Below are 24895 nucleotides of genomic sequence, written 5' to 3'. Positions count from 1 at the left end.
GATGGAATTAAATTAAAAAATTCACTTCCTGTCTGAATTATGCACATGTCAGATATTTGGCAGTCACAGCTGGCTAGGAACTCTCTTCTCCCTCTGCTTCGGGCTGCGCTGACATGCAGAGTTCACGCTATAATCGCAGCAGGTTCTGCTGGACAGTTCAGGCAGCAAAGCTAACGTGCAATGTTAGGCTTTAATCTCAGCTTAACATACCTTAAAATCAGTGCATTGGGACTCTAAACCGAGGAGCTGACTTGAGTGCCTTAGCCGACTTGTGGTGATGTACCCTAAATACGGCAGGGCATCTCCCTAGGTGTCCCTACACTGTTGTGATTCTCTGTGGAGATCAGAGCAACATTTCCACCTCCTGGTTTGACTAAGGAACAGCTGCCCTGCAGGAACCGTCCAGGTGTTTGGTGCCAGACTGGGATGGCTGAGGCATCCAAACATACACCAATTTAATAAATTCTCACATTCTATTTCTCTCTCTCTCTCTCCATCTCTCACACACATCACTTCCATCACTCTTGTTCTGCTAAAGAACTCTGATTAATGCACGACATCATGATAGTATCAATAGCGGAAAGACAGAGAAAATAAACAAATAAAAGACATAAAATTGCTGTCTTCTATGATTTTGACTGTTGACTCAATGGCTGTGGCCATTTGGTGTGGGAGGCTCTTCTGTCTATATGTTGCTTTTATTGGTTAATGAAGAAAAAACTGGCTTGGCCTATAGCATGGGAGAAGGAAGGCAGAGTCAGAGAGAAGCCATGGTGACAGAAGCCACTGGTGACAGATATGCTGAATCTTTGCTGGTAGGCCACGACCTCGTGGTGATGCACGGATTAATGGAGATGGGTTAAATTAAGATGTAAGAGTTAGCCAATAAGAAGCTAGAGCTAATGGGCCAAGCGGTGATTTAATTAATACACTTTTTGTGTGATTATTGCCTGCTAAGCGGCCAGGAACCAAAAAGTGGTCTCTTCCTTTCAAGAGCCATTGAGGACAAATTATGACAAACAGTCACAAATCAGTAGGAAGGAAATGAAATAATATCTTTGAATTATTATTGCTATTTATTGGCAGTAGTGGAATTGAACCTAGCACCTGACTATGCCAGACAAGAACTCTGGCACTGAGTTATAGACCCAGCCCTGAACCTTGCATTTATTTCTTTAGCTCTTTCTTCATTTTCCATCCTGGCTGCAATTTCTCTCCTCATAGTCTTGCTCCCCACCCTATGTCTGTTCCCATCCCTCAGTCCACTTCTCCTCCATTTCTGTTCAGGAAAGAGCAGACCTAGCACGAGTATCAACAAAACATGGCATGTCAAGCTGTAGTAAGAACAAACACCTCCCCATGTGCTAAGACTGGGAAAGGTGACCCAGTTTGAGGAGTAGGCTCCCCAAAGCTAGAAAAAGTGTCAGAGACAGCCCCTGTTCCTCCTGTAGTCCTACAAGAATCTCAAGCTACATAACTATAACATATAGAGAGAGGCCCTTGGTAAGTCCCATGCAGGCTCCCTGATTGTCGGCTCAGTCTCTGTGAGCTCCTATGAGCGCACATTAGTTGATTCTGTGGGTTTGCTTGTGATGTTCTTGACCCCTCTTGGTCTCACAATCCTTCCTCCCTCCCTTCTACAGAAATCCCTGAGCTCCACCTAATATTTGGTTGTGGGTCTGCATCTGTTTCCATCAGTTGCTGAATGAGCTGAGCATTGCTTTTTTAAACCCAAAGTATTTTTTTTTTGAAGGGCAGAAGTCATTTTACAGACTCTCTCAGCTGTGAAATAGGTCATCAACCCCATGAAGCAGGATGCGCAAACCTATGTGAGCCCTGTGTCCTGACTGAGGAAGAGAGCCTTCTGTGAGCCGTGAGCCCTTTGTCATCTTTTGTACAAAGGGACAGAAGAGAAGAGTGACGGTAGTGGCCAGAGGCTGTGTCATCAGCTTAGACTCACCGCCTGGCGCACTTTATCAGACCTGCTCCATAGAACCCACTCTGGCCAGTCTGCTCCTAGGGTCTTTGTTTCCTTATGATGGCTCCTGGGTCATGTGAAATGTTTTAGATCTATATGTGTCTCTGTTATTATCTCTCTTATTAGGGTGGCCTCAGTCACAAACTCGGAAATGGTGTGGGACAATTATCTGTTTTCTGTCAATTATATTTTAAATAAATGCTGATAGGTCAGTAGCCAGGCAGGAAGTATAGGTGGGAAAACCAGACAGGAAGTAGAGGTGGGTCAAGGAGAACAGGAGAATTTTGGAAAGGAGGAAGCCCATCTCTCTGCAGTCCTAGCCCAGACACAGAAGAAACAAGATGTGACTGCCTTGCTGAAAAAGGTACCTAGTCACATGGCTATCACAGATAAGAACAATGGGCTAATATAAGTTTTAAGAGTTAATAAGAAGCCTGAGCTAATGGACCAATCAGTTTATAACTAATGTGGACCTCTGTGTGATTTCTTTGGGACTTAACGATTGCGGGAACCAAGCAGGACAGGAAAACCTCAATCAACATAGAAAGAGTAGAGAAAATTATATTGTTTTAATTTTATACTATGCATTCAAAATGAATAAGAAGAATGCTATGAAAGAATGTTATGAATCAGGAAACCTACAAAACTTGACAAATTACTTATTGTGTGTGTATGTGATTATGTATGTGTGTGTTTATATATGTGTGTGTATGTGTCTACGTGTTTCCTATGTATAGCTGTGGACATCTGCATGTAGGTAGAGGAGGACTTCTGATGTTCTGTTCTATTGATCTCTGCTCTATTATGTGGAGCAGTGGTCTCTCAGTGGGCATGGAGCTAGACCGGCAGCCAGCAAGCCCCATCTCTATCTGTCACAGTGATGGGCACACCCAGGTTTTATGTGGGTGCCAAGGATTTGAACTCAGGTCCTCAGTTTTACACAGCAAATAATACACATAGTTCATTTATCCTGAGGTTTGAAAGCAGAAATAACTTTGTCTTACACTGAAGACTGCTCACCCTGCTACAAGGGGAGTACCATGGCTGTGCAAACAGTGACAATGCTAGCTTCACCCAGAGCTTTCTAATTGCTCATATCCTATCTCTGACTGTTAAGCACTGAAATACTTGTGGGGAAGCATACAGGCTCACTACACAAGTTCTTAATCCCTTAAGGCCATCATCTCTCATAGAAACTCATTTCACATCTCAGCAGCTGCAAGCACAGACTGGGAAACTGCCTTTAACGCAGCAGACGTGGGAGCACAGGCACAGAACTAACAGAATAAAGGGCTTACAGGTTCTCCTAATGAGATGAAGTTCAAACCATTCCTATTTCTGGAAATGGAAGCAGCTCTCTGCCGTTCTCCACAGAGCACATGACAGTGACCATCAGGACGCATTTCAGGGTATTTCAGCAGTTGGAGGGGAAGCTGACAGGAGTGTTTGTTTCAGGTGTGCAGTCAGTGACGGAGTGATTGATGCTGCTGGGGGCTTTTGTCCTGTGCTTGGCGGGGTCATTTCATATAGGACTCTGCAGAGCCCTAGCGGTAAAAATATTATACCATGTGTTTCAATGAGATATTATCCACTGACTGAACTTTCAAATGAACATCAATGTTTTATACCTCACAATCAAACAAGGGCTTAATAGAGTTTCCATTAATAGAGTTTCCTCAGACTCTATTAATTGTAAATAGCAGCTCAAGGCTGTTACAGTATACAGAGACAATAGAGAACCGAGTGGAAGAACGGTACTGGGCGCTTCAGATTGCACAGACCCACCTGTCTGCCACGCAGTGCTCAGTTTGGGAGTTTCTCAAATACAGAATGTGAAGAAAAGAAAAAGAGTTGAGCTGAAACCTCTTCACGCAGAGTCAAGCCAAAAGGAAAGCAGTCCACAAATATATCAGAGCCGGGCTTGCAGGCTGGTGCTCAGTCACTGCATAGGAGATCTTGCCACTCCTAGATTATTTTAGCTCCCACCAATTATTGGACCCCACATTTATTCTTTTTTTTTTTAAACACCACAAAACTGACATTCTGAGCCTGAAGGGCAACCTCCCGTTAGGGTTCATCAGCTCATACATAGAACATAAAGAGTGGGGTGACAGCTCTCTGTTGGTATGAGAAAGCAGTGAGGCAGACCCAGCTACTCTTAAAGCTAAGAAAACACTTTCTGGGTGGGTGTAAAATGGTAAGTTCTGCTGCTCTAAGTCGAGCCTAACCACTTCTCTGGGACCTGTCTTTCCTAGGATGAAGACATCAGTGTTTATGTGCTCAGCTGTTTTTTTCCAGAAGTTACCTAAAATTTAGTGTTTCATTGTTTTCAGGACAGAAAACCACCACCAACCCCAATTTATACTTAGTATCACGTGTTATTTGTCAAATTGTTTGCATATTATTGATTAATGTTCATGAAGTTATAACTGTATTTCCATATGACTAAAAAAAATTTGCTTTCATCACCTTGAACTAAGTAAAAAGAAACAAACACCCTTAAAAGCAACTCCAAAAGTACCTGCCTACAGCTAGCGTTGTATCTTTTATTTGTTTGTTTTGATCATGGTCTGGAACTTATTATACAGACTAAACTGACCTCCAACTTGCAGAAATTCTCCTGCCTCTGCCTCCCAAATGCTAAGGTTAAAATCTTCACCTCCTATGTCCAGCTCCCAACCTGCAATTCCAAATCTGCAAGTCTTATTTTGAGAGGCTCTCTATGTATTCCTTTGCTCTGCTGGGCTTTTGACTCAGGTCCACATGGTTAGCCACTTAGTTAGGGTTTCTATTGCTGTAAAGAGGCACCACGACCATGGCAACTCTCATAAAGAAGAAAAAAACCATTTAATTGGGACGACTTACATTTTCACAGGGTTAGTTCATTATCATTACGGCGAGGAGCGTGGTGACTGGGAGCATGGCAGTGTGCAGGCAGATGTGGTACTGGTTACATCTTGACGTACAGGCAATAGGAAGTGGTCTAAAATACTTGTGCATATATGAGACTTTAAAGCCTGCCTCCAAAGTGACACATTTCCTCCAACAGGTCCGTTCCTACTTCTACAAAGCCACACCTCCTAATAGTGTCACTCCGTATGAGCTGTGGGGGCCAATTACATTTAAAGTACCACAGCCACCAAGCACTGCTGCCCATAAAACACCTCCTTTGCATCTGAAACTGTCCAATGGCAACATCAGCTTCTCATGTTAGTATTTTAGGATGCATTTCTATGGATGCCTCACCTCTGCCTGAGCTTTTGTCCTCAGATCACTCTCCATGAGCACCACAGAAAGAGAGCTTCCCTGCCCAGCATGACTGGCAAGCTGCTCAGTGAGCTAATGTATTCTTTCAGCGCTGGCTGCCCCAGGGCTTGGGCAGCTGTCTTCTGTTACACATATTGCTCTTTTAATTTGTGTCCCCTGATCTTGATCTTTGTGTTTACTTTTGCTTATTTCTTTAGTGATCCAAGAGTTAAATCTCCAGGTAGCAGTGGATACTATTTAGGAAAGATAAGCATTTCCAGGAAAGCAAATGCAAACTACTTCAAAATTTTACATTTATTTTTATTCTTTGGTTTTTTTTTTTTTTTTTACAAGTATGATTCCACTGAATGAAAATTTGGCCCTTAGTATTTTCTTGCAGTCACCTAGATTTAACAGCTACAGCTTGTAAGTAAATACCAGATTTGTTTACAAGTTGAATGAAGAGGCTCTGTAAAGTCTCTCTCACACTGTTGTCTACCCACATAGCTTATTGTGAAGGCTGTAATCAAGACTCCCTTCTTCAGGATAGAATTAACCCTTGAGCCAGGTACTTAAGTTGTGTAGAATTTTAGCTCCCAACCACACCCTTGACTGGGTGAACAATTGACAAACAGGATTTGTTTGTACAGATTTCATTATTTTCATTTTATGTATATGAGCATTTTGTTTGCATGTGTGTACGTGCATTATGTATGTAGGTACCTGTGGAGGCCAAAAGAAGACATTGGATCCTCTGGAACTAGTATAAAATGCAGACTAGCCAGGATCCTTTGTAAGGCCAGCAAATGTTTTTAACTATTGAGCCTTCTGTTCAGCCCCTTGACCAACCATGTTAAATGGCACCATCTCCCAGGACACCACAAACTCAAGACGATGCAGACAGAATAGCTGCATACAACAATGCATGACACTGGAGATGACAGACCTCATGATACTTTTTCACCGTCTTTCCTGAGCTGCAGGTGCAGGACTTCCAGTTGACAGTTCCGCAGCCACAGTTGCCCCCACAGCGCTGCACGAGGAGGCATCTCGGGAAGAAGACTACATTGGTCAACTTTAGCTCCTCCCTGAGATTGACCGAGTGATTCCTGGGAGTGCAACTGTAACGCTTGACCTCATCGTTGAGCCTGTCCAGGTCCACTGTGGGGAAAGATACACAGGCAGCAAGTGTATGAGCAGACTTGAGCATAAGCAAAGATTCTGATATTAGATCAATTAATCTAATCCGAGATCACTAATGCAGGTGTTAAATTTGTCCTTGAGATCTTACTATGGTTGGAAAAAGCCAATTTCTCTTTTGATCCTACGTGACATTCCAAATAACAAAAAAATCATTAGCTGAAATTTGAATCCTGGCTCAAATTTCCTATAATCTGTGCATGGCTAACATTTTTGAGACAGGTTTCATGTACCCAGGCTTGCCCTGAATTGCGATGTAGCTGAAAATGACTGAAGTCCTGATTCACTCACTTCCAGAGTACTGGGATTACAGGCATGTTCCCCAAGGCCTTGCCTTGGTACTTAAAAAATGATGCAAAAAGAAAAAAAAAGAAAGAAACAAAAAAGGGCTCAGATGTAAGAAAATGAAACATTTGGCAATTCAAATTAATTTTATCTTTATCTTAAAAACCAAATAAACACACCCCAAATCCCTGCCATTATTTAAATATAATCTGAATTTATAGGGGCAACATTAGGATATTTGCTCTAATGTTGTCTAATAATTTCTGATATCGAAGTATTTACCAATAAACAATACAAAAAAGTTTTATTTTTAATTCCAAAGCCGATCAAAGTATTAGTGAGAATGGTACTGTAGGACAAACATGATTCATGTGTGTACATGGAATTTTTGGTGGGGTAGACAACATGCATGTGTGTGCATGGAGTCCTAGGTGGGGTAGACAACATGCATGTGTGTGCATGGACTCCTAGGTGGGGGAAGCAAGATGCATGTGTGTACATGGAATTTTGGTGGGGTAGACAACATGCATGTGTGTGCATGGAATCCTAGATGGGGTAAACAAGATATGTGTGTGTGCATGGAATCCTAGGTGGAGCAAACAATGTGCATGCATGCACCGAATCCTCTTAAGTGGGGCCAACAATGTGCATGTGTGTGCATCGAATCATAGGTGGCAGTAATGTCTTGCTCTTCAGTGAGGATGTGAATTTACCATATGTCTTCTTTCAGTGGAAAGTTGTTTAACAGCTTGTAGCCTCTGTTTCCTCCTCTAAAACATTTAAATATTTAAAAGGTTGAGTGGAGTGGATCTGTTATATGATGAACACTGGTTAATATTCTTTATCTTAATTCACTTGATTCTCTCCACTTTTATTTTTATCCCTTTAAAAGTCAATGGTTAAGACAAGATCTCCTGAGTAAATTGGGAGCATGGGGACCTTGGGGGAGGGCTGAAGGGGGGAGGGCTGAAGGGGGGAGGGGAGAGACAGGGAGGGGAGCAGAGAAAAATGTAGAGTTCAATAAAAATCAATAAAAAATTAATGGTTAAAATAAGGAAAGAAAATGCTAGGTTTTCTTCTCTCTTTCTCTCTTTCTAAGTAATTATTAAGTAGTATGTTGAATGGGGATTACAATGAATTCAGAATCTTACACTAAACTTCCAAATCTAAGTTATTGTGATATTTAGTGCTGTCAGCTGACAGGGTTAATTGATAAGGTAAGATCCATCTTAAACATGGGAGGAAACATTGCTTGATCAGGGATCCTGCAATGCCTAAATGAAAGATGATGTGAGTCTTAGCATTTGTTGCTGCTGACTCTTGTCTATGGATGCAGTGTGAAGAGCAGCCTCCTCAAGCTCCTGCTGCTGTGACTCCCCACAGTGATGGAGCATAATGTCACACTGTGAGCCAAAGCAAAGTCAACTTTCCCAAGTTGCTTGGTGGTGGGGTATTTATTACAGCAACAGAACAGCAACCACGACCATAAATATGCACCTGTGTAATTGTTGCATGAGTTGCATTTTATAAGATGTTCTCAAAATCTGCATCTGAATTCTCTGATTGATGAACATACAAGTAACATATTGCACAACTACAGTTAGAAGAAAATTTTGCCACCTGCTCTTAGCACCTTAACCTGTGCACTGGCCAGACTACCACAGGATAAATGTCAGGTACTGGGCAGACAATGCCACCCTCAGCATGCTAGCCTCTGCAAATGCCTTAGTCTTTACATAAAACTGTTGAAGAGCAGGAAGGAGTGATCTCTGGAGTATAGACCAAAAGCCAAGGATGATAGCAAAATGGTTCTGAGAGAAAGACAAGAGAATGCACAGATATGGGCCAAGAGTTTATTAACTCCATACCGTCAGAAAACGTCACTGAGAGTAAGACTGAGTGGCCATATGGCCAGGTGACCCTTGAACAGAAGTTAAATGGCACCTGGATTGATGGGCTGCCCTAGATGCCCTCTCAGATAGACAGCTGTGCTTTGATTCTCAAGGGCAGCAGTTTATTTCTAGCTGTTATGTGCTGAGCCCAGGACACTGTGGGAACTCCATAAATGCTAAATAATCACTGCGCATAATTTACTGCTGTTTTTTCTTCCTTTGTAAAGACATGTCATAAGTTTAGCTATAATCAATCCAGCTTTAAATTGAATGAACTCTGTCTTGGGAAAGGAACCATTTTTATTGCTGCTAAATCCCTGCCAACAACTGCAAGCAAAAGAGGAAGGATTGCATAAACGGATTAAGAAGTGCAGCAGTCAGCCATTACAAGTGTCACCTTGAGATAAATACTCATGCTGGCCTGTGCATTATTGGGCTGCTAGACCAGGCTGAGATAGAGGGCCAAATCTGCTGCCAGCGATAATGACAATGCGTTTGTCCAACAGGAGAGAAAAGAGATGAAATTAACATGGGGGTGGGTGGGTTCATGACGACCACAAAGGCAAAACCAGGGCATACCCACAGTGAGCTGTTTCCTCACTGCAGCCTTGTGCTAGGAACACATGACTACATTGCTTTGCCCCCCCCCCCCATCTTTTTTGGGAGAAAAATGAAAGTGAAGGGAAAATGGTAAAGCTGCAGTTAATGCCCTTGCTTTTTTTTTTTAGTCCATAGCCTAACAAGCAGAGGCCACTGGTGGAAGAAAGAAGACCAACACCACTGGACCTGTATCAGGCTTTTCTAACGGACGCAGAGCTGAAGGTGCGATAGTGAGTGGCCACACACCCTCGCATGCAGGGTAGCTGAGCCAACTTGTTGCATGCCTTCTCCATGAGGTTCCTTCAGCAATCCAGGTAAAATACACAAGTCTAGGCCCCCTTGGAAAGACGCCCCCTTCCCCCGTGCTGCAGAGATGTTTCTTATAGCCACTTCTCTCTGGAAGAGACTTACACGGCTGCCAGTTAACGCATCAAGTCACTGTGACAGCTGTAGCCCCAGGGAATGGAGGCTGCAGAGGCGCTTAGCTTAGAACAACAGCACACAGGTTCTTCTGACTGGCTGCAGATAAAGTGACAGCCCAGTCGCAGACATTCTGCACCATGTATTGAGTTTCCGGTCAGTACAGAGATGAGTGAGAACTCAAGGCTTCGGGTTTTCCAGCTGGAAGGAGAACTGCAGTGTGAGTTTCCCTGGGGACTGAGGAGAAGGGGCTGCCCTTCCTTTGCTATTTCCGTCTCTGTGGCTGAACAGCAAAAGAGCAGCGAGGATATTCCAAACTTAATTTAAATGTTCATCACTTTCATCTAGTTTTCTTTATTTCACCAGATATTTTTTAGTATCTCTTTGGCATCAATTAATGACCGGGTACTCTGCACTGATCACGTTCTATCTAGAAATGGTAAAAAGGTTCCAAGATGCAAACCTCCTTCTGAACATAGTGATCTGGGGTAGAATGCTGTCCTGTGGGTCAGAGTTAGGAAGTACCTCCTTGCTACAACCTCAACCCTGTAGTGCAGCCCAAGTGTGCTGTGGTATGCATTCCCTCTGTATTCTAGAATGAGGATATGAATGGAAACCTCTTTCTCATGTCTAATAGATGAGGGCTCAGGCTGGGGCAAAGCCAGCCTGTCTTGTCCCTGTCTATTAGACTAGTAGTGTGAGAAACTGTACCATGTTCTCATGTATGACCACACAAAGCATCCATATGAACAAGCTTGAGTTTATTTCCATGGCAGAGAAAAGAGAATCTTTGAAAAATCAAGAGAGAAAAAAACAAAACTCAAGCATCTCTGGTTCCTCTTTTAATGATTTTTAGTGATTTCTCGTTTCCTAAGAATTGACATTCAATAACTAACAACTCCATGAATGAATTGAAGAAATTATTCATATTCTTTTAGGCATAATCTTTCCAATCACACAAAGAAGGAGAAGTAATTTGAACCAGATTATTGTCTCAGATGCTGGGATGTTCTTCTTCCTAACCTAACCAAGAAAGTGGTCTGAAAGGTGATCAATAAGAGCTGGGAAATCAGAGCTGTAGAACCAGCTGTTCCCTGGAGACAACTGCAAGAAGACCCATGGCATCTAGAGCCTGGCTTCAAGGAGGCTGCCTCTCAGATGTCTACCTGAACCTTGCTTAATGTGCACCACAACATCAACCTGGTAGGAAGAGCTGTTGAGGGGACACTGATGCTTCAACGTAGATTTCTAGCCCTGAGGTGAGAGAATAAGTGAGTAATTGTACTATTGTAACAAGCCACCAGATGCTCTCAACTGTTTTAAGGTCCATAACTTCCCCAGGAGAATTCTATCTACTTTGTGGGATTTACAATCTCACTGGGATTTTTCAGGTGCTCTCTTCTATAAATAATGCCCTAATTGTACAAACTATTTCTGTAAATCAATCAAAATTGGGAAAGAACCTCACAATTATTTCATAATTTTTAGAAGAAATTAGGATAATTTAAATTTAAAACCATGAAATGTTCTAAATTTCATAATTCCCTTTGTCTACTGAATATCCTAAAGAACAGAAACATTTACCATTGTGGCTATAAAAATTAACCTACAACACAATAATTCTCTCTGATTGCTAAGGTTCAAAAATATCATGAAGCAGTGTGATATGGGAAGTTATTGAGCCCACACTTACATTGGTTTCTTGCATATACTTGCATTGGTTTCAAGACAAGCCTTTACTTTGGATATTACTATCTCCATCTTTCAGATGTCAAGAACTAGTAAATACTCATCCAAGATGTTGTAGGAAATAACTCTAGATATCAGAATGTCTGAAAGACATTGAATTAGACTTGAAGAATATTGAAACCATTATCAGACAGGTCTCTGACCCCTGGGAACGCTACATGGGCATATGTATGCAGCACATCTATGAAAACTAAGAAAATAGGTGAAGGGATGCTTAGGCACCAGGGGGCATGCATTTCTTGCCAGCCCAGGCACTGCAATCCCTTGCCTATAAATTATATGTTAAGCAGGAAAGGATGGAAAATACCTCCAGAAATAGATTGCATAACTATTTATTAACCTTGAATTTTCTTAATGCTAATGAGAAAAGAGTGATGGTAGCAGAGAGACATTGGATAATAGAAAAAACTTCTGAATTAAATCAGCTGGTGTATTTCAAAGATGTGTTGACTTCAGAATGGAAACCAGGAGATTTGCTATGCTGGGGAAGGGGTTTCACTCTTGTTTCCACAGGAGAAGAAAAGCTATGGATACCATCAAAATAAATAAAGATTTGGTTTGAAAAGGAGAAACATCTTGAGACAGAGAAATGTCAGCTCATCCACAGAGGTGACATTCATAAGAAAACCTCACAATGGCTGGGGCAGGGTTTTCTGTTCTTGTCTTTGCAGGAAAATACTCATCTTTAAAATGTCAAGAGACCTTGGGCAATTAAATACCTAAAGAAAAAAGATAACTACCCAGAAAGAATCACCAAATAAAGAGTAATCTGACTTATGAGAACAGGTCATCTACAGGGTCAAATTTCATTACCTGAACACATATCTCTAGTATATTAACAGTCGTGACTCACTTAAAAATCAAAGCTGGCTTTGGAGTTGGACAACAGCTCTGTCCTTCTCTGAATCCAACCATGTTGTTAAGAGAAAAAGTCAGAGTTTCTGTCTTATGTCAGAAGCCATTTGGTATGAGACAGAAAGAAGAAAGAATTTAGAAAATTGTTTTCTCTATCATACTTTTCATTGAATATATGCCTATATTAATAATATTTAAGTTTTCCACATTGAACAATAAATGTTTCTGAAGTAATCTTTGAAGTTTCCAGGAAGAAGATGGGGCCCCACAACAACGACTCCACCTGGTTCATATGATGTCATGATGCTGATACTGCTAAAGGAACTTTACTTTAAGATTGGTTTTGGGCACTTGCTGCTCAACATGGTTTCAATTTGGTTAGTTGAAGTGGTGCTCCTTCTTACAACATTCTGGCCAGAACGTCAAATGAGAACTTCAGAAAAATCCTATCGACTATTCAGAGACTATTTACAATGAGATCAGATAGTAGTCTTGAAACTTAACCATCATTTTACTTTCATAGGATCCCATAGAAAGAATAATACTCCCATGGCAGCTGGAAGTAATTTTAGAAGATGATGTCCCCTCTCTCAACAAAGTTTGTCCTCAGGGTTTAGGACATCAATTAGGGGTTGTTTGTAACTGGCATAGGGTTGGGAGTTGGGGTAAAAATTATGTAGGCTCAGGGATCTTCTTTAAAAATAAAAAGGGAAATTGGATGGGATAATAGGTAGATTAGTATGAGCTTACACTAATAATAATAGCCATTATTTATAAACAATTTATACATTGATATAGATGCTTGTATATTGATACAAATTCAAATTATATTTCTTATATTGAATATTCTCCTATCTCTGTTTATAATATTTGTACACTTATGCAAAGTTATTTTGTCATATTGTATGCATGCACATTTCTGTCTGCTTAAGATATTTTGTATATTGATACAATTTTAGGATATATTTATTATATTGCAGTATACATTTCTACCTCTGATTAAGATATTTATACATTGTTACATTTTAAGGTCATTGTCCTCATTTGCTGCAAGTTGTTTTAAGATTGTTCAATATTCTAAAATGAAATCCTACTCTTTATGCTGGAAAAGTATTAAATATTACAGATCAATAGTCATTCATGTTTGTCATAGTTATAGTTAGACTAATCAGGTTCTTTAGGTTCTTTAGATACAGAGAGATTGTATTGTGCATAGATAGGTAATTTTCAACCACTTCAAAGAGCTGTAGAATATGGCATGTAAATAACTTAGGGTTCTGTTGAAGTGAGACGCGATTGCTCTGGCAGCAGCAATCTATTCCTGAGAGAATGTTGGGTTCTGAAGACACTCTACTTCGAGCTTGTTCTCTTCTTGGCAAAAGTGGCCTTTGAGGAAAGAACTGCTCATGCCTTGACCACTGACAAAATGCATGGTGTCAGACAGGGCAAGCAGCATACAAGAAAAAAGACTGACGAGCCTTGCCAAGACAGGGTAAGATGGTTTTGAAAATTTTCCTGCCTCTGAAGATGGTCTGTCAGTTACACTAGGCCTTAGCCAAAGTTGGTTGCTCCAAAGTTGCAAATGAGACTTTGAATGACTGGCCAAGTAGCCAGTTGCCTCGGTCATTTGTTGCCCTTCCTATCTATTCAAGTAATATGAATCCCTTCTCAGGTCTTCAATGGGGTTAAAGACTAGATAGTCGTAGTTACCTTCCTCTCATGACTTAGCCAAGCTATTTATAAAGGGTAGAATAATTATTGAAACATTTAGTATATGTTTCTTCCTTAATATTGTTTATGCTGGTTGTAATTCTAATTTTTATACTTGATATCTGTTCTTATTGTATATAGTTTTATATTGGGTTTGGAACTCTTATTTAGACTAAAGGGGGAGGTGCTGGTAAAACTCCTTAGCCAATGGCCTTTGAGATGCTGGACCAGGTTGGACATGGCCTTGGGTGCCAAAAAACGTGTGTGCTTGCTCTCTCGCTCTTTCTGGCTGGTGAATTTGGTTCTTCTTCCCCGCTTGTGCGGAGGACTGTGATCTGTGAGTCTGCCCCCCTAAATAAAGGACCCTTTAGTAGACTCGATTCTGAACTAGTGTGGGGTTACTCTATTCACATTTCCTCTACACCCTCTCTACCTTAAGCCCATGATTCTAAGCTTTAAACACCAATGAATTTCCACAGCTTTGTAGCCAGCAAAGGCAGGTTCATGACATGGCTCTTTATTTAGACAATGTCAGTGAACCTTTTTGAATTTGTTTCTCTTTCCACAAAAACAGGAATAATGATACTCTCATGCCATGCATTTATTTATCTTGAATGAATTTCCAATGTTAGAAGTCCAGGTCCAAATCCCTGCTCTCGGTAGGTATGACCCACATTAGTAAGGCAGACAAATGAGGTCAGACTGAAAACAAAATCACCTTCTGGCAGAAGTAGCTGAGGAAAGAAGGGTCATGGCCACTTCCACCTAAATATCAGAGGGCTGCTGGCCAGGTGTGTTTAGTTTGATTTTATGTGACTTACACTCTTCTCTCAAGTAAAGACAACCAATGAGTCCACAGTCTCCCTGCACCAGCAATTCCTGTAACATATATGCATGTATGCAGGGTCATGTCTCCTAAATCTTGGTGATCTAGAGAGCAAAAGGATGCTATGTTTGAGAGCTTAAGAAAAAGAAGCAAAGTTTAAGAGAGGAAATGAAATGATCAAAACAGTTCTAAAAAGTTTATGGGTAGGGAGTATCCTAGCAAGTTTAGTACTTGGAAATTCTTCTGTAAACTTTTAATGCGCGTGTCGATTATACAGCCATTAAAACCTGACAGTGTTTAGAGACTGTGCGTGACACTCTCCAGATTACTGCATGACCTCAGATCCTTCCAGGGGATTGTACAGAGCTCAGAGAAAAAATTAGATCTGCACAGACCTTTGCCAGTGATTACCATTTGAGGACCTGTGGCTAGGTGGGTATCCTGCCACTATTGCGTCCTTACACAACTTTGTAAAGTGTAGATACCGTCATAGCTTTTTTACAGTGGAGGAAACAGAGAATCAGTAGGATTTCTCCAAAGGTACTGTTTTAAGATTTGAATTTGAATTGTATCACAGATTCACGTGGCTCCAAAGTCTCTTTTTATTTTCATCCACAGCATTCTTCTTTTTCCCCCCTATATTTGAGATTTGAGGGCAAACCCTTTTTATACTGTGACAACTTTTATCTGGTTGGTGTTTACCGTGTTTCAGGAAGTGACTTGTTAGAACAGAAAATATATTGAGGTCTTTGGTCTCCAGTGACTTTGAATGCCCAATTTACACAGAAGGCTGCAGAAACGACCATCTCAAGCCTGGCTGGCCCAGTGTTTCACCCAGGGATCTAAGCATCTAGAGAAAGCTGTAAGCACTTGGTTTCTCAAACATTCACAACCTCAGTACATTTGGAAACTTCATGATGTGACACATTCATTACATCTGATTTTCAGCTTCTTGTGTCTATTATTTACCTTACTTTAAAAATTAGAGTCAGGTGTTTCTGAGATTTGAGCACAATGTTATGAAAAATGAACAGAATTGATATTAGATCCTCAGAAACTGTGAGGAACCACTCCAAGGTTACCATAACTAGCCAGTTAGGGTCTTTAGAAGTCATATATTTCACACTGTGTTGTTTGTAATGAACTGAATGCCAAGCGTCTGCTGCACTCAACGTTAAAGTACTGAAAGGGAGGAGCCTTGGTGGTGTGCACATGCACAGCTGGCCAATCCTCTGGAGAGGAACAGACTTTTTTTTAGCAATTCATAGCTGCTAGTCTGGAGCAGTCCAACACATTTGCTAATATTTTATACTCCCCCATTCAGTGTGCGTGTGCGTGCAAGCGCGTTTGTGTTGCTAGAGACTGATCAGGTCCTTGCACATTCTAGGCAAGTGTGTTTACCACAGCTGTTGTTTATTATTTTATTACAGCATTTAAATTTGTGGGCAGGCTTTCCTTTTGCCACTGTGTTTTGGACATTGCAATGACATTGTGTTATCATTCTGAAAGAAGCAAGGAGCTAGCTCTCATTCGTATTGCTAACCTCTACAAGTATCCTTGTACTCAGCATCTAAATTCAGTATAACCTAGGACTGATTACTTCTAATTTAGAAACGTCTCTCTTCATTCTATGAGCTTAAAGGAATACACACTGCACATAACTTCACAGCTACACCATTTAAATGAATCATAGTTGAGCTTCAGTTAGACTACAGTGGTCACACAGTGAGCTAGATAGTATTAAGCAGCTGCTTGCAAGAACATCCACATAATTTACCTAATTTTGCTACACTCATTTGCATAACTATTAGAAAAAGTAAATGAAACTTGAATTAGAGAAGACTTTTTTTTTTCTCTTTAATCTCTGGGCATCTGTGATGTTGGAAGTATAAGACAGATATTATAGACCAAAAGTTGGGCTTTGGAGCCTTCGTCATCTATAGATTTCAATTAGACGTACTATCCCTCCATTACTACCCTGGAAAACTGAAGGTTGAGAATATTAACTTCTTATATTCGCTGCAACCTTGTCTAGCCAGAGTTTGAGCTTATCCCCCCGGGAATTGGAGGGTGAATCTCTATGGCACTCCTGGCTTGAACAGAGTTACTACCGACCCTAGATTTCCTCTCCTTCATGTTCACCTACTGCCCCCACCACCAGGGAAAGTAGAAGTATATTGTAACATTGGATTTCAAAATATTAACTGTTTTTTTGCCAGGTGTGGTGGCCCTCAACTATGATCCCAAAATTGGGGAAGCTGAAGCAGGAAGAATATTGTCAGTTTTAGGGTGGCCTGGGCAACAGAGTGACACCGTATTTTCATACACAGACACACACACAGAGTTCTGATTCACTACTATGTGAGTTCTTAGCTTCAGATGCTTCCCTGTCATATTCTTTTACATTGTGTTCTTTCCCTGTTTACATTCTAGTTTGAATGACTCTTGCTCCTTAGAACCATGGGAAATGCCACTCTTGATTCCTGTGACAACAGGACGAAAAGAAAAGGTTCTTGATGAGTCAACCATGAAAAGTACTGAGACCGATTGCACCATCCTATAGTCCCAGCTATGGGAGGTGCTGAGTCAGGAGGTTTTAATTTTGAGGTGTTCCTGGGTTACAGAATGACGTTAAGGCTAGCCTGAGGAATTCTGTGAGCTCCTATCTCAACATAAGAAATAAAAGGGGGGTTGAACAACATAACTCAGGAAGTGTGCTTGCCTAGCATTCACAAGGCCCAGATAGAGCACCCACCCCTTGAGACAAAAAGAAATTCTAGTTCTTTTCCTGTACAATATCATAAACACATTTCCTGTGACAGTGGGGGATTTATTGGTTTTATCTCAAAGGAGGGGCTCAGCACCCCATGGCTGCTTTTCTGTGTTCATGTCTTAGTCACTGATCCGCCCTTGGCCATCACGACATGAGCCCTGGGATTGTATTTTAGGTTCTAGAGGCAGAAAACACATGCTGAAATACTAAACCCGCCTTCCCCTTCCTCTGTGGTCTGCAGACACACAATTAGATCAGCATGTTCATTCAGTGCAGGCCAGTGCTGACTTGGTAAGGTTACATGAAAGTTATGAGTGAGTCCGCCATTGGGCTGTTTTATACGGGAGGCTAGGGAATGGAACCTAAACCAACAGGGGAGACAAATGCTGTTTACTTTGCCACAAACGTCAAGTAGAACACTGCCTTGACTGCTCTGGGAAGGTCAGCTATTTCTGTAAGCAAAGGCATTCTTAGCAAAGTGACAGTCTGTCTATGGGTGGATTTCTACAGATTTTAGAAACACACTGGGCTGAATGGCAGGGGAGAGCTAGGGGCAGAACACTTGTTAGATGTGTACAAGGCCTCGAGTACAATCCTCAGGACTTTAAAAATTCATCAGTTATCCAATCATATATGAAATGCACATTAGAGACGCGGACTGGACACTCTCTTCATGGTGGCTTTCAGGACACCTCAAAGTCATCAGTGTCCCATCTCTGCCCTCAAAGATTCTGAGGCAACACGTCTGAATTGGGGCTAGACAGCTGTATTTTATAATACACCCCATAAAATTATTGATTTGTGCAAAGTAAAGATTCTACAAGGTCCTGGGATTGCTTATTCCAAAAAAGAAACCACAAGCTTTCTTTGTGTTTGTTGTTATGTTTCTCAAGTACTCACAACTTTGGATACAGCAGGGACGGGGTAAGGGACAACATAGGTTCACCAAGGAAGTGATGCACACATATTTCAGAACGGAAAGTTAGTACAGCTAGCTAAGTGTCAAATTGTTGGGGCTCTTTAGGGTTCCCTGAATAGCCCTCCTCACAAGCAGCTGATAGGTACCAATAGGAACCAGAGACAGAAGATCAGTGATTTAAGAAAAAAAGAAGAAAAAGAAAAACCATATAAATTTAGGATTTGAATCCAGGTCTCCTGTCTCCCATACAACATAATCTTCAGGGGAAAAAAAGCTCAGGATTAGTGATATCTAACACCCCTTCTCCCCCTTCAGCCCCTACCCTTCCCCCAGCCCAGAGATAGTGTTTCTTTGTGTAGCCCCGCTGTCCTGGAACTCACTCTGAGGGCCAGACTGGCCTCATCACAGACATCTGACTGGCTGGGATGAAAGGATTTTACTGTTTGCAGGGAAGAGGCCCCGAGAAGCCTGAAGGCAGGGTCCAACACTACTGATTCTGTGTCTGAGACCATGTTTTCAAAATGTTTTCTGCTGGGCTTTTCAAGTCCTAGGTCTATTGTACTTCCTTAAGTGTTGACTAGTGGAGACCCACCAAATACAGTAACACCTTAAATAAACCAATGTCATCTGTGAAATGAGTCCAGTCTGAGCCCTGAGGATGTTTGTGTCTATAACAGCAGGGTGCCTGCTCCTCTTTCTTCCTTCCTCAACTGTGTATGCTTTGTATGTAAGATTTATGATCTAAGCCAGGAGCAGAAAACCATGACGGAAGTTTAGTCATTGGGGCTCAGCATTCTCATAGGTTGTGTGGGAGCAGCCGGGACTCAGAGTCTGGAAACATCCTTGACATTACACAGTATGGGAAACAGGCCATGTCTTGGCTGAACACCTTCAGATATATGTGACATAAACCCTATGATACTTGTTAGCAAAACTTAAACAAATCTTACAAATAAAGCAAGTACATTGCAGGAATTTGACTAGAGGTAGCCATGTTGTTCTCTGATTCCTAGAGTTACACACCTAAACACACATTCTTTCTAATTATGTCAGTCTTCTGTGTGATAAATATAACTGATTTTGAAAGTGTTAGAATTATTATTTGTCCTCAAATTTTCTGTATAAACATTCCTTTCTCTTTCTTTCTCATTATTTTTCCCATCAAACTTACAATAAAATGTGCTCAGATATGCTTTCAAATAATCCCGTAAATTCTTATTCTCTTTTGGGACCCTTTTCTTATCAGCCTACAAGTCACACAGGTGCCTAGTACTTAGTAGATATGGATAAAAGTGAACATTATCAGCCACAGAAAAATGCATGTGACTACAGATAATTGCGTTAACTTAATTGTTAAATCTCAGAAAGAGATGCACATTTTCTTTTCATTGTTGGTTTCTAGACGTCATATAGTTATGCAAGCTTCTATAAACAGAAAACTTGACTGTAGAAGCAACTGCCAGAGGACTAGAGGGTCAATAGGCGGGGGAGGTATGGGAAGGGGAGGATGAGGTAGGAGGGTATGGCCAACATGCACGCAATGTATGTTTAAGCAAACCAATGTTGAATGGATAACTGGTCCACAGAGTGAGACCTAGCTGTTCACAGAAGTCCTCTGGCCCCAACATTGGCAATCCCACACCAGGCCAACAATGACAGCTGTCAAGAGAGCGCAGCAGTTGATCACATGGACAATTCTGGTATAAGCCAGAGGCCAGGAAGCTCATTTCTTCTCCATTGTCATCTAACCGCGCAGCTTCCAGCACGTGATCCCCCACACATTTTCTGACTTTGGCCTCTTCCACTGTAAAATCAGGTTTTACCTGCTAAGATATAGGAAGCTAGCCGAGATATCTCATGTCTGTTGTGTGTCATTTATATGCATGTGTACTTTTGTGTGTGTGCATCTTGTATGTCGACATATATGAACGTGCATGTGGAGGTCAGAGTTTGATGCCAGGGGTCTTTCTCAATCACTTTCTGACTCGTTTTTTAAAGTATGATTTTAACTTTTTGAGGCAGAGTTTCTCACTATTTGGGGGCTATATCTGCTGACTGGTGAACCCAGAGATCTGCTGTCTCTGCTTCCCCAGGACTGGGATTGCAGGTATGTACTTTTTATCAGGGTGCAGATGATCCAAACTTGGGTCCTGATGTTTGTGAAGCAAGCTTTTCACCTCCTGAACCATTTGTCTAGGCCACAGATACTTTTGATAAGGTCTTCAAGTTGTGGTTGATTTTTTTTTAGTCATATACAAACAATAGTTTGGAAAAACACACACTTAATTTGAAAGTGCTGTGACAGATAGCTGTGACAGTGGACTGACAGTACTCGCAGAGTGGAAAGAATTAAACAGACAACACCACAGATTCTTCTTATTATTCGGAACACTCTTACCAGTGAAGAGCATCCAAGACTCTGAGTCTTACCTTTGGACTTCCGGTCATGGTATGATCTGCCTCTATAATGAGGGGTGTCCAGATACAAATTTTCTAGATCATCTTGCCAAGACTCTGGATTGAAATGCTTAAGCAGATCTTCTACGGTATCAAATTCTGCAATGGTTTTGTCCAGAGCATCAGCAGTGAGCGTTGGGTCCGTTACTGATGAAGAGTGATAGGACACCCCCTAAGAGTGACACACAGCTTAGTGTACTTTGAAAGGGACCATTGCAAGAAATACAACAATCACACACATCGGGGGCCTAGAGTGCCAGCCTCAGTACCCCCTCAGGGCTCAGAATAGAATGCCTACACTTCCTGTGAATCTGCCTATTGGTCTATCAGCTGTACATTTACTGTATAGTCTTGTGGGTTCCAAGACATACAACTATACTTAAGGAACAGAGTTGCTTTCTGCAGCGCAATATATCATTAAAATATCATAACATGGCAATATGACACGTAATTGTCATAAAACTTTCTACTCGTCTGAGCTGTGATCATTTCAAAAGATACAGGATAAGTAGAATATAAAATTTGACATCTGATTTCTTGGTTCCTAGTCCAGATCATTCATAATAATTAGCTAATAATAATAATAAACTCTAAGTTCCTTTAAAGCAATTTTCGATGGTATGATCTGTTCTTTCATGCTGAGCTTCTGTGCCCCACTTCCACAATATTTCCCATTGCAGATGTGGTCTGAGATGAATTTGATCACACTCTGGAGATATCCTAATAAAATCTGGCACTTTAGCCAACTTATTTACCATCAACAACATAATTAGCCCTGAAACTGACTCTCTGAAGAGAGCAAGGTTCACATGGGAAGCATATCGAAAGAAAAAAATGTGAAAGGCCTGCTATAGCTTAACGATGACCCCAGTTGTCATTTAAAGAGCCTCAGAATATTATTTAAATGGTGAATACAATATCTTAGAAAGAAGAGAAAAGGATTATGTATTTTGCCAGAAATAAAACATTCTTACTTTGTTTGTAAACACCACTAACTCTTGTACAATCTTGAGGTAAATGAGCCATGAGTTGAACATCTCTGTGAAAATTCATGACCCATTAATAGAGAAATAGAAATAACACAGCTTCAAATGATCATCTAAACATCTTTAAAGAAACTACCAAGGAACTCAGATCTCCCAATGGGTAAATATAAATATTTCCTATCATTAAAGGAAAGCGAAATTAGTGAAAACTTGCCTTCTTAGAATGGAGCTGTAAGAAATAGAAATAGCCTCCAGCTACACATGGATGCTCCCATGTTCCTTTGATTCATCCCTATTCAGCCACCTACACTTCATATGTCTTTTCATAAGACTCCATGATCCCCCACTTTCAGAGTACTGCACTCTCGTTGGTGAAATTAGGAAGTCCAATGAAATCATCTATCACTGGTGTGACTTAGGAGCAGTTTCCTTTTGTGCTTTGTAGGAGGATTAGGGAGAATGTGGGAATTGGGAAGTGCAGCGGGGCAGGAGATAGGTTGATGAATATGTCCACTTTTAGTAAGCCCCATCAAAATAAGGAGATACTCTCGTCCTTTCCCCACCACTGTGCTTTCGTCACCTGCTTACAGGGCCACACAGGTATATACAAGCAATTGGTTATCTGGTCACTTGGTATTTGTCATGTACAACATAAGAGGGATATGTTAACAGTTTGATAAAGACACACTCTATATTCATCTTGCTGATGATAATACACCTTCATCCAGTTGCAGACATATTGATTTCTTCAGTTCTTTTTTAATACTTTATATTTATTTATTTTAAGAATATGAGATGAGTTTTTACAAAGCATGAGTGTATTAATATGTCCCACATACATGCCTGGTGACCACAAAGGTCAGAAAATGGTGTAGAGTCCTTGGACCTGGAGCTATAATCGGTCATAAACCACCACAGAGGTTACAGAGAACTGAACCTGGGTCCTCTGCAAGAACAACAGTTGCTCTTAAAGGTGGAAGCAACAACCTAACTCCTGTTCCTTCAGTTGTTGACAATGTAGTTCTTTAAATTAAGTGTGTGTGTGTGTGTGTGTGTGTGTGTGTGTGTGACATGAGCTTAACTCTGATAGAGACACTTGATTTTGTCTTCTACAACTCTCTTGCTATTCACATGCTATGGGTATATGACACTTACAAATCAGACTATAATTTCAAATCTCCATTTCCACTGTATGGATACTCATTTGCTCCATCCCCAGTGGCTCATACTCACCACAAAATTAGCCTTATATCACAATGTGGGTCTAATATCCTACAAATCAAAATGAGTTGGCCAAAGTTATGAGATTTGTAGCACTTAAAGCTTTGAAATAAAAGTAGGAATGTCAATCAAACCATTTACATATAAGTAAAAGCTTCTTTTTCTAGTTCTGGGAAAAGTGGATGCAATAAACATTCTCAGACGACTCCAACAATGCCTGGAGTGATGCTGTGTACCCAGACCTTTCTCAGAGAATGAGCTCTCAAGGGACTCTCAGTCCTGGAATGGAATTGGGGTAAATGGAGACAACAATATCTCCTCTAACACTGAGCTGGAGGAAAAATTCAAACCACAGGTAAAATTGACACTTGGTCCTCTGAATGAGATTCTTGGCTGTTTTCCACATTCTATGTAGGGACTTGGGAAACACAGAATAATAATTAAGAACACATTAAGTGAGCTAATGAATCTACAAGATTTTGTTTGTTTCTGAAGTGAACATTTTTAAAAATTTTGAGAGAGCCACTTACATGTATCTCCTTCAACGGCACCATGCATTTGGTTTCATTGAGCTTCTGTTATAAATTTATAAAGATAAATAAGAATGTTAAATTAAAATGTTAATTAAATTAAAATTACCACAAAAGCATGCCTGTTGCATAAAAAATAACCTCTGAACTAGTTTTAACAAAACAAAATATAGTTGACATAAAAATTGATAGTTGTTCTAGTAATCCATCATACTGTTCTAAATAGATGTAAAAAACAACATTTTCACAGAGGCAGGGGACAACAAAGGGGAAGGATAAAAGAGAGTGGTGGGAGAGGATGAGAGCAAAATACACAATGTGTGTATAATACGTAGCCCGGAAACTCATTCTCGCTGTATACTAAGGAAAATTAATTGAAACAACAAACAGAACACTTTCGGTTCTCATGCTCTTCCAATAGGATTAAAGTCCCAGAACTCAAACCAGAAGTTTCCAGTAAATATTGACCAGGAATGAACTTTGCCAAATCTTCCGAAGGGATAAGCCAGTCTCCCCTCTGTTTAAAGCCTGGATTATGCTTAATTAGGTAAAGGCCATGTAAACGGTTTGGCTCTGCACTGAGAGCAGGAAGAATCAGACCACCCTGAGTAGCTATGAGTGAGATGGAAAAGAAGCCTGTGTGTCCTGCAGCCTCGGATCTGGCTTCCAAGGCCCCTCTTGTGTGGAGTCCCTGTCATTAGGCACAGGCTGATAGGTGCCTTGCTTTTCTACTTAGCCTGAGGGATGTCTCCATGATGCCCTCCTAGTTCTGATGTTCTCCACCTGACAGAGTTGCCTCAACTGAGCTAAGCACAGAGCATGTGAGATGCAGAACACCAACATCAGATCCTCAGTACTCTTTTCCTATCTAGTCCCCTAATGCACTATTGGTTTTAACTTTTTGATAATATCATACATGTATAGGATGTGGTCTCACTGAGATTCTCTTCTTTATTTATGAGGATAAATTACAATGTTAATTGAATTAAATTTACTTTAATTTTTATTCCTTCCCCATCCCTTCTTTTCAAATTCCTTCACTATTTCTTCAGCACTTTCCCTCCCAATTTCATGGGCTCTTACCAAAACAAACAAAAACGAAATACCTACCAAGTCCACTTAGTGCTGCCTGTATATTCTCAGGTGTAGCACAACCCACTCTATGAGAAGCCATGCAGGTGCCTTAAGAAAACTGATTCCCTGATCTCCAGAAGCCACCAACTGCTCCTCAGCTGAGGAGAGATTTTG

At 40.9% G+C, this 24895-nt stretch overlaps 1 protein-coding gene across 2 annotated transcripts in view; it reads right to left on the bottom strand.

Annotated features, from left to right (window-relative positions):
- Nucleotides 1-24895, bottom strand: part of Pdgfd (platelet derived growth factor D) — a 215166-nt gene that overhangs the window by 8275 nt on the left and 181996 nt on the right. For both annotated transcript variants that reach the window (XM_057768565.1, XM_057768566.1), the window contains exons 5-7: nucleotides 23648-23692; nucleotides 20884-21082; nucleotides 6171-6385 (exon numbers count right to left, since the gene is read on the bottom strand). In XM_057768565.1, the coding sequence (XP_057624548.1) occupies nucleotides 6171-6385; nucleotides 20884-21082; nucleotides 23648-23692 (459 nt within the window). The remainder of the gene's footprint in view (nucleotides 1-6170; nucleotides 6386-20883; nucleotides 21083-23647; nucleotides 23693-24895) is intronic.

Source organism: Chionomys nivalis, chromosome 4 (genome assembly GCF_950005125.1).
Source record: "Chionomys nivalis chromosome 4, mChiNiv1.1, whole genome shotgun sequence".
Lineage (NCBI taxonomy): Eukaryota > Metazoa > Chordata > Mammalia > Rodentia > Cricetidae > Chionomys > Chionomys nivalis.
This window is presented reverse-complemented; position numbering and strand designations above follow the sequence as displayed.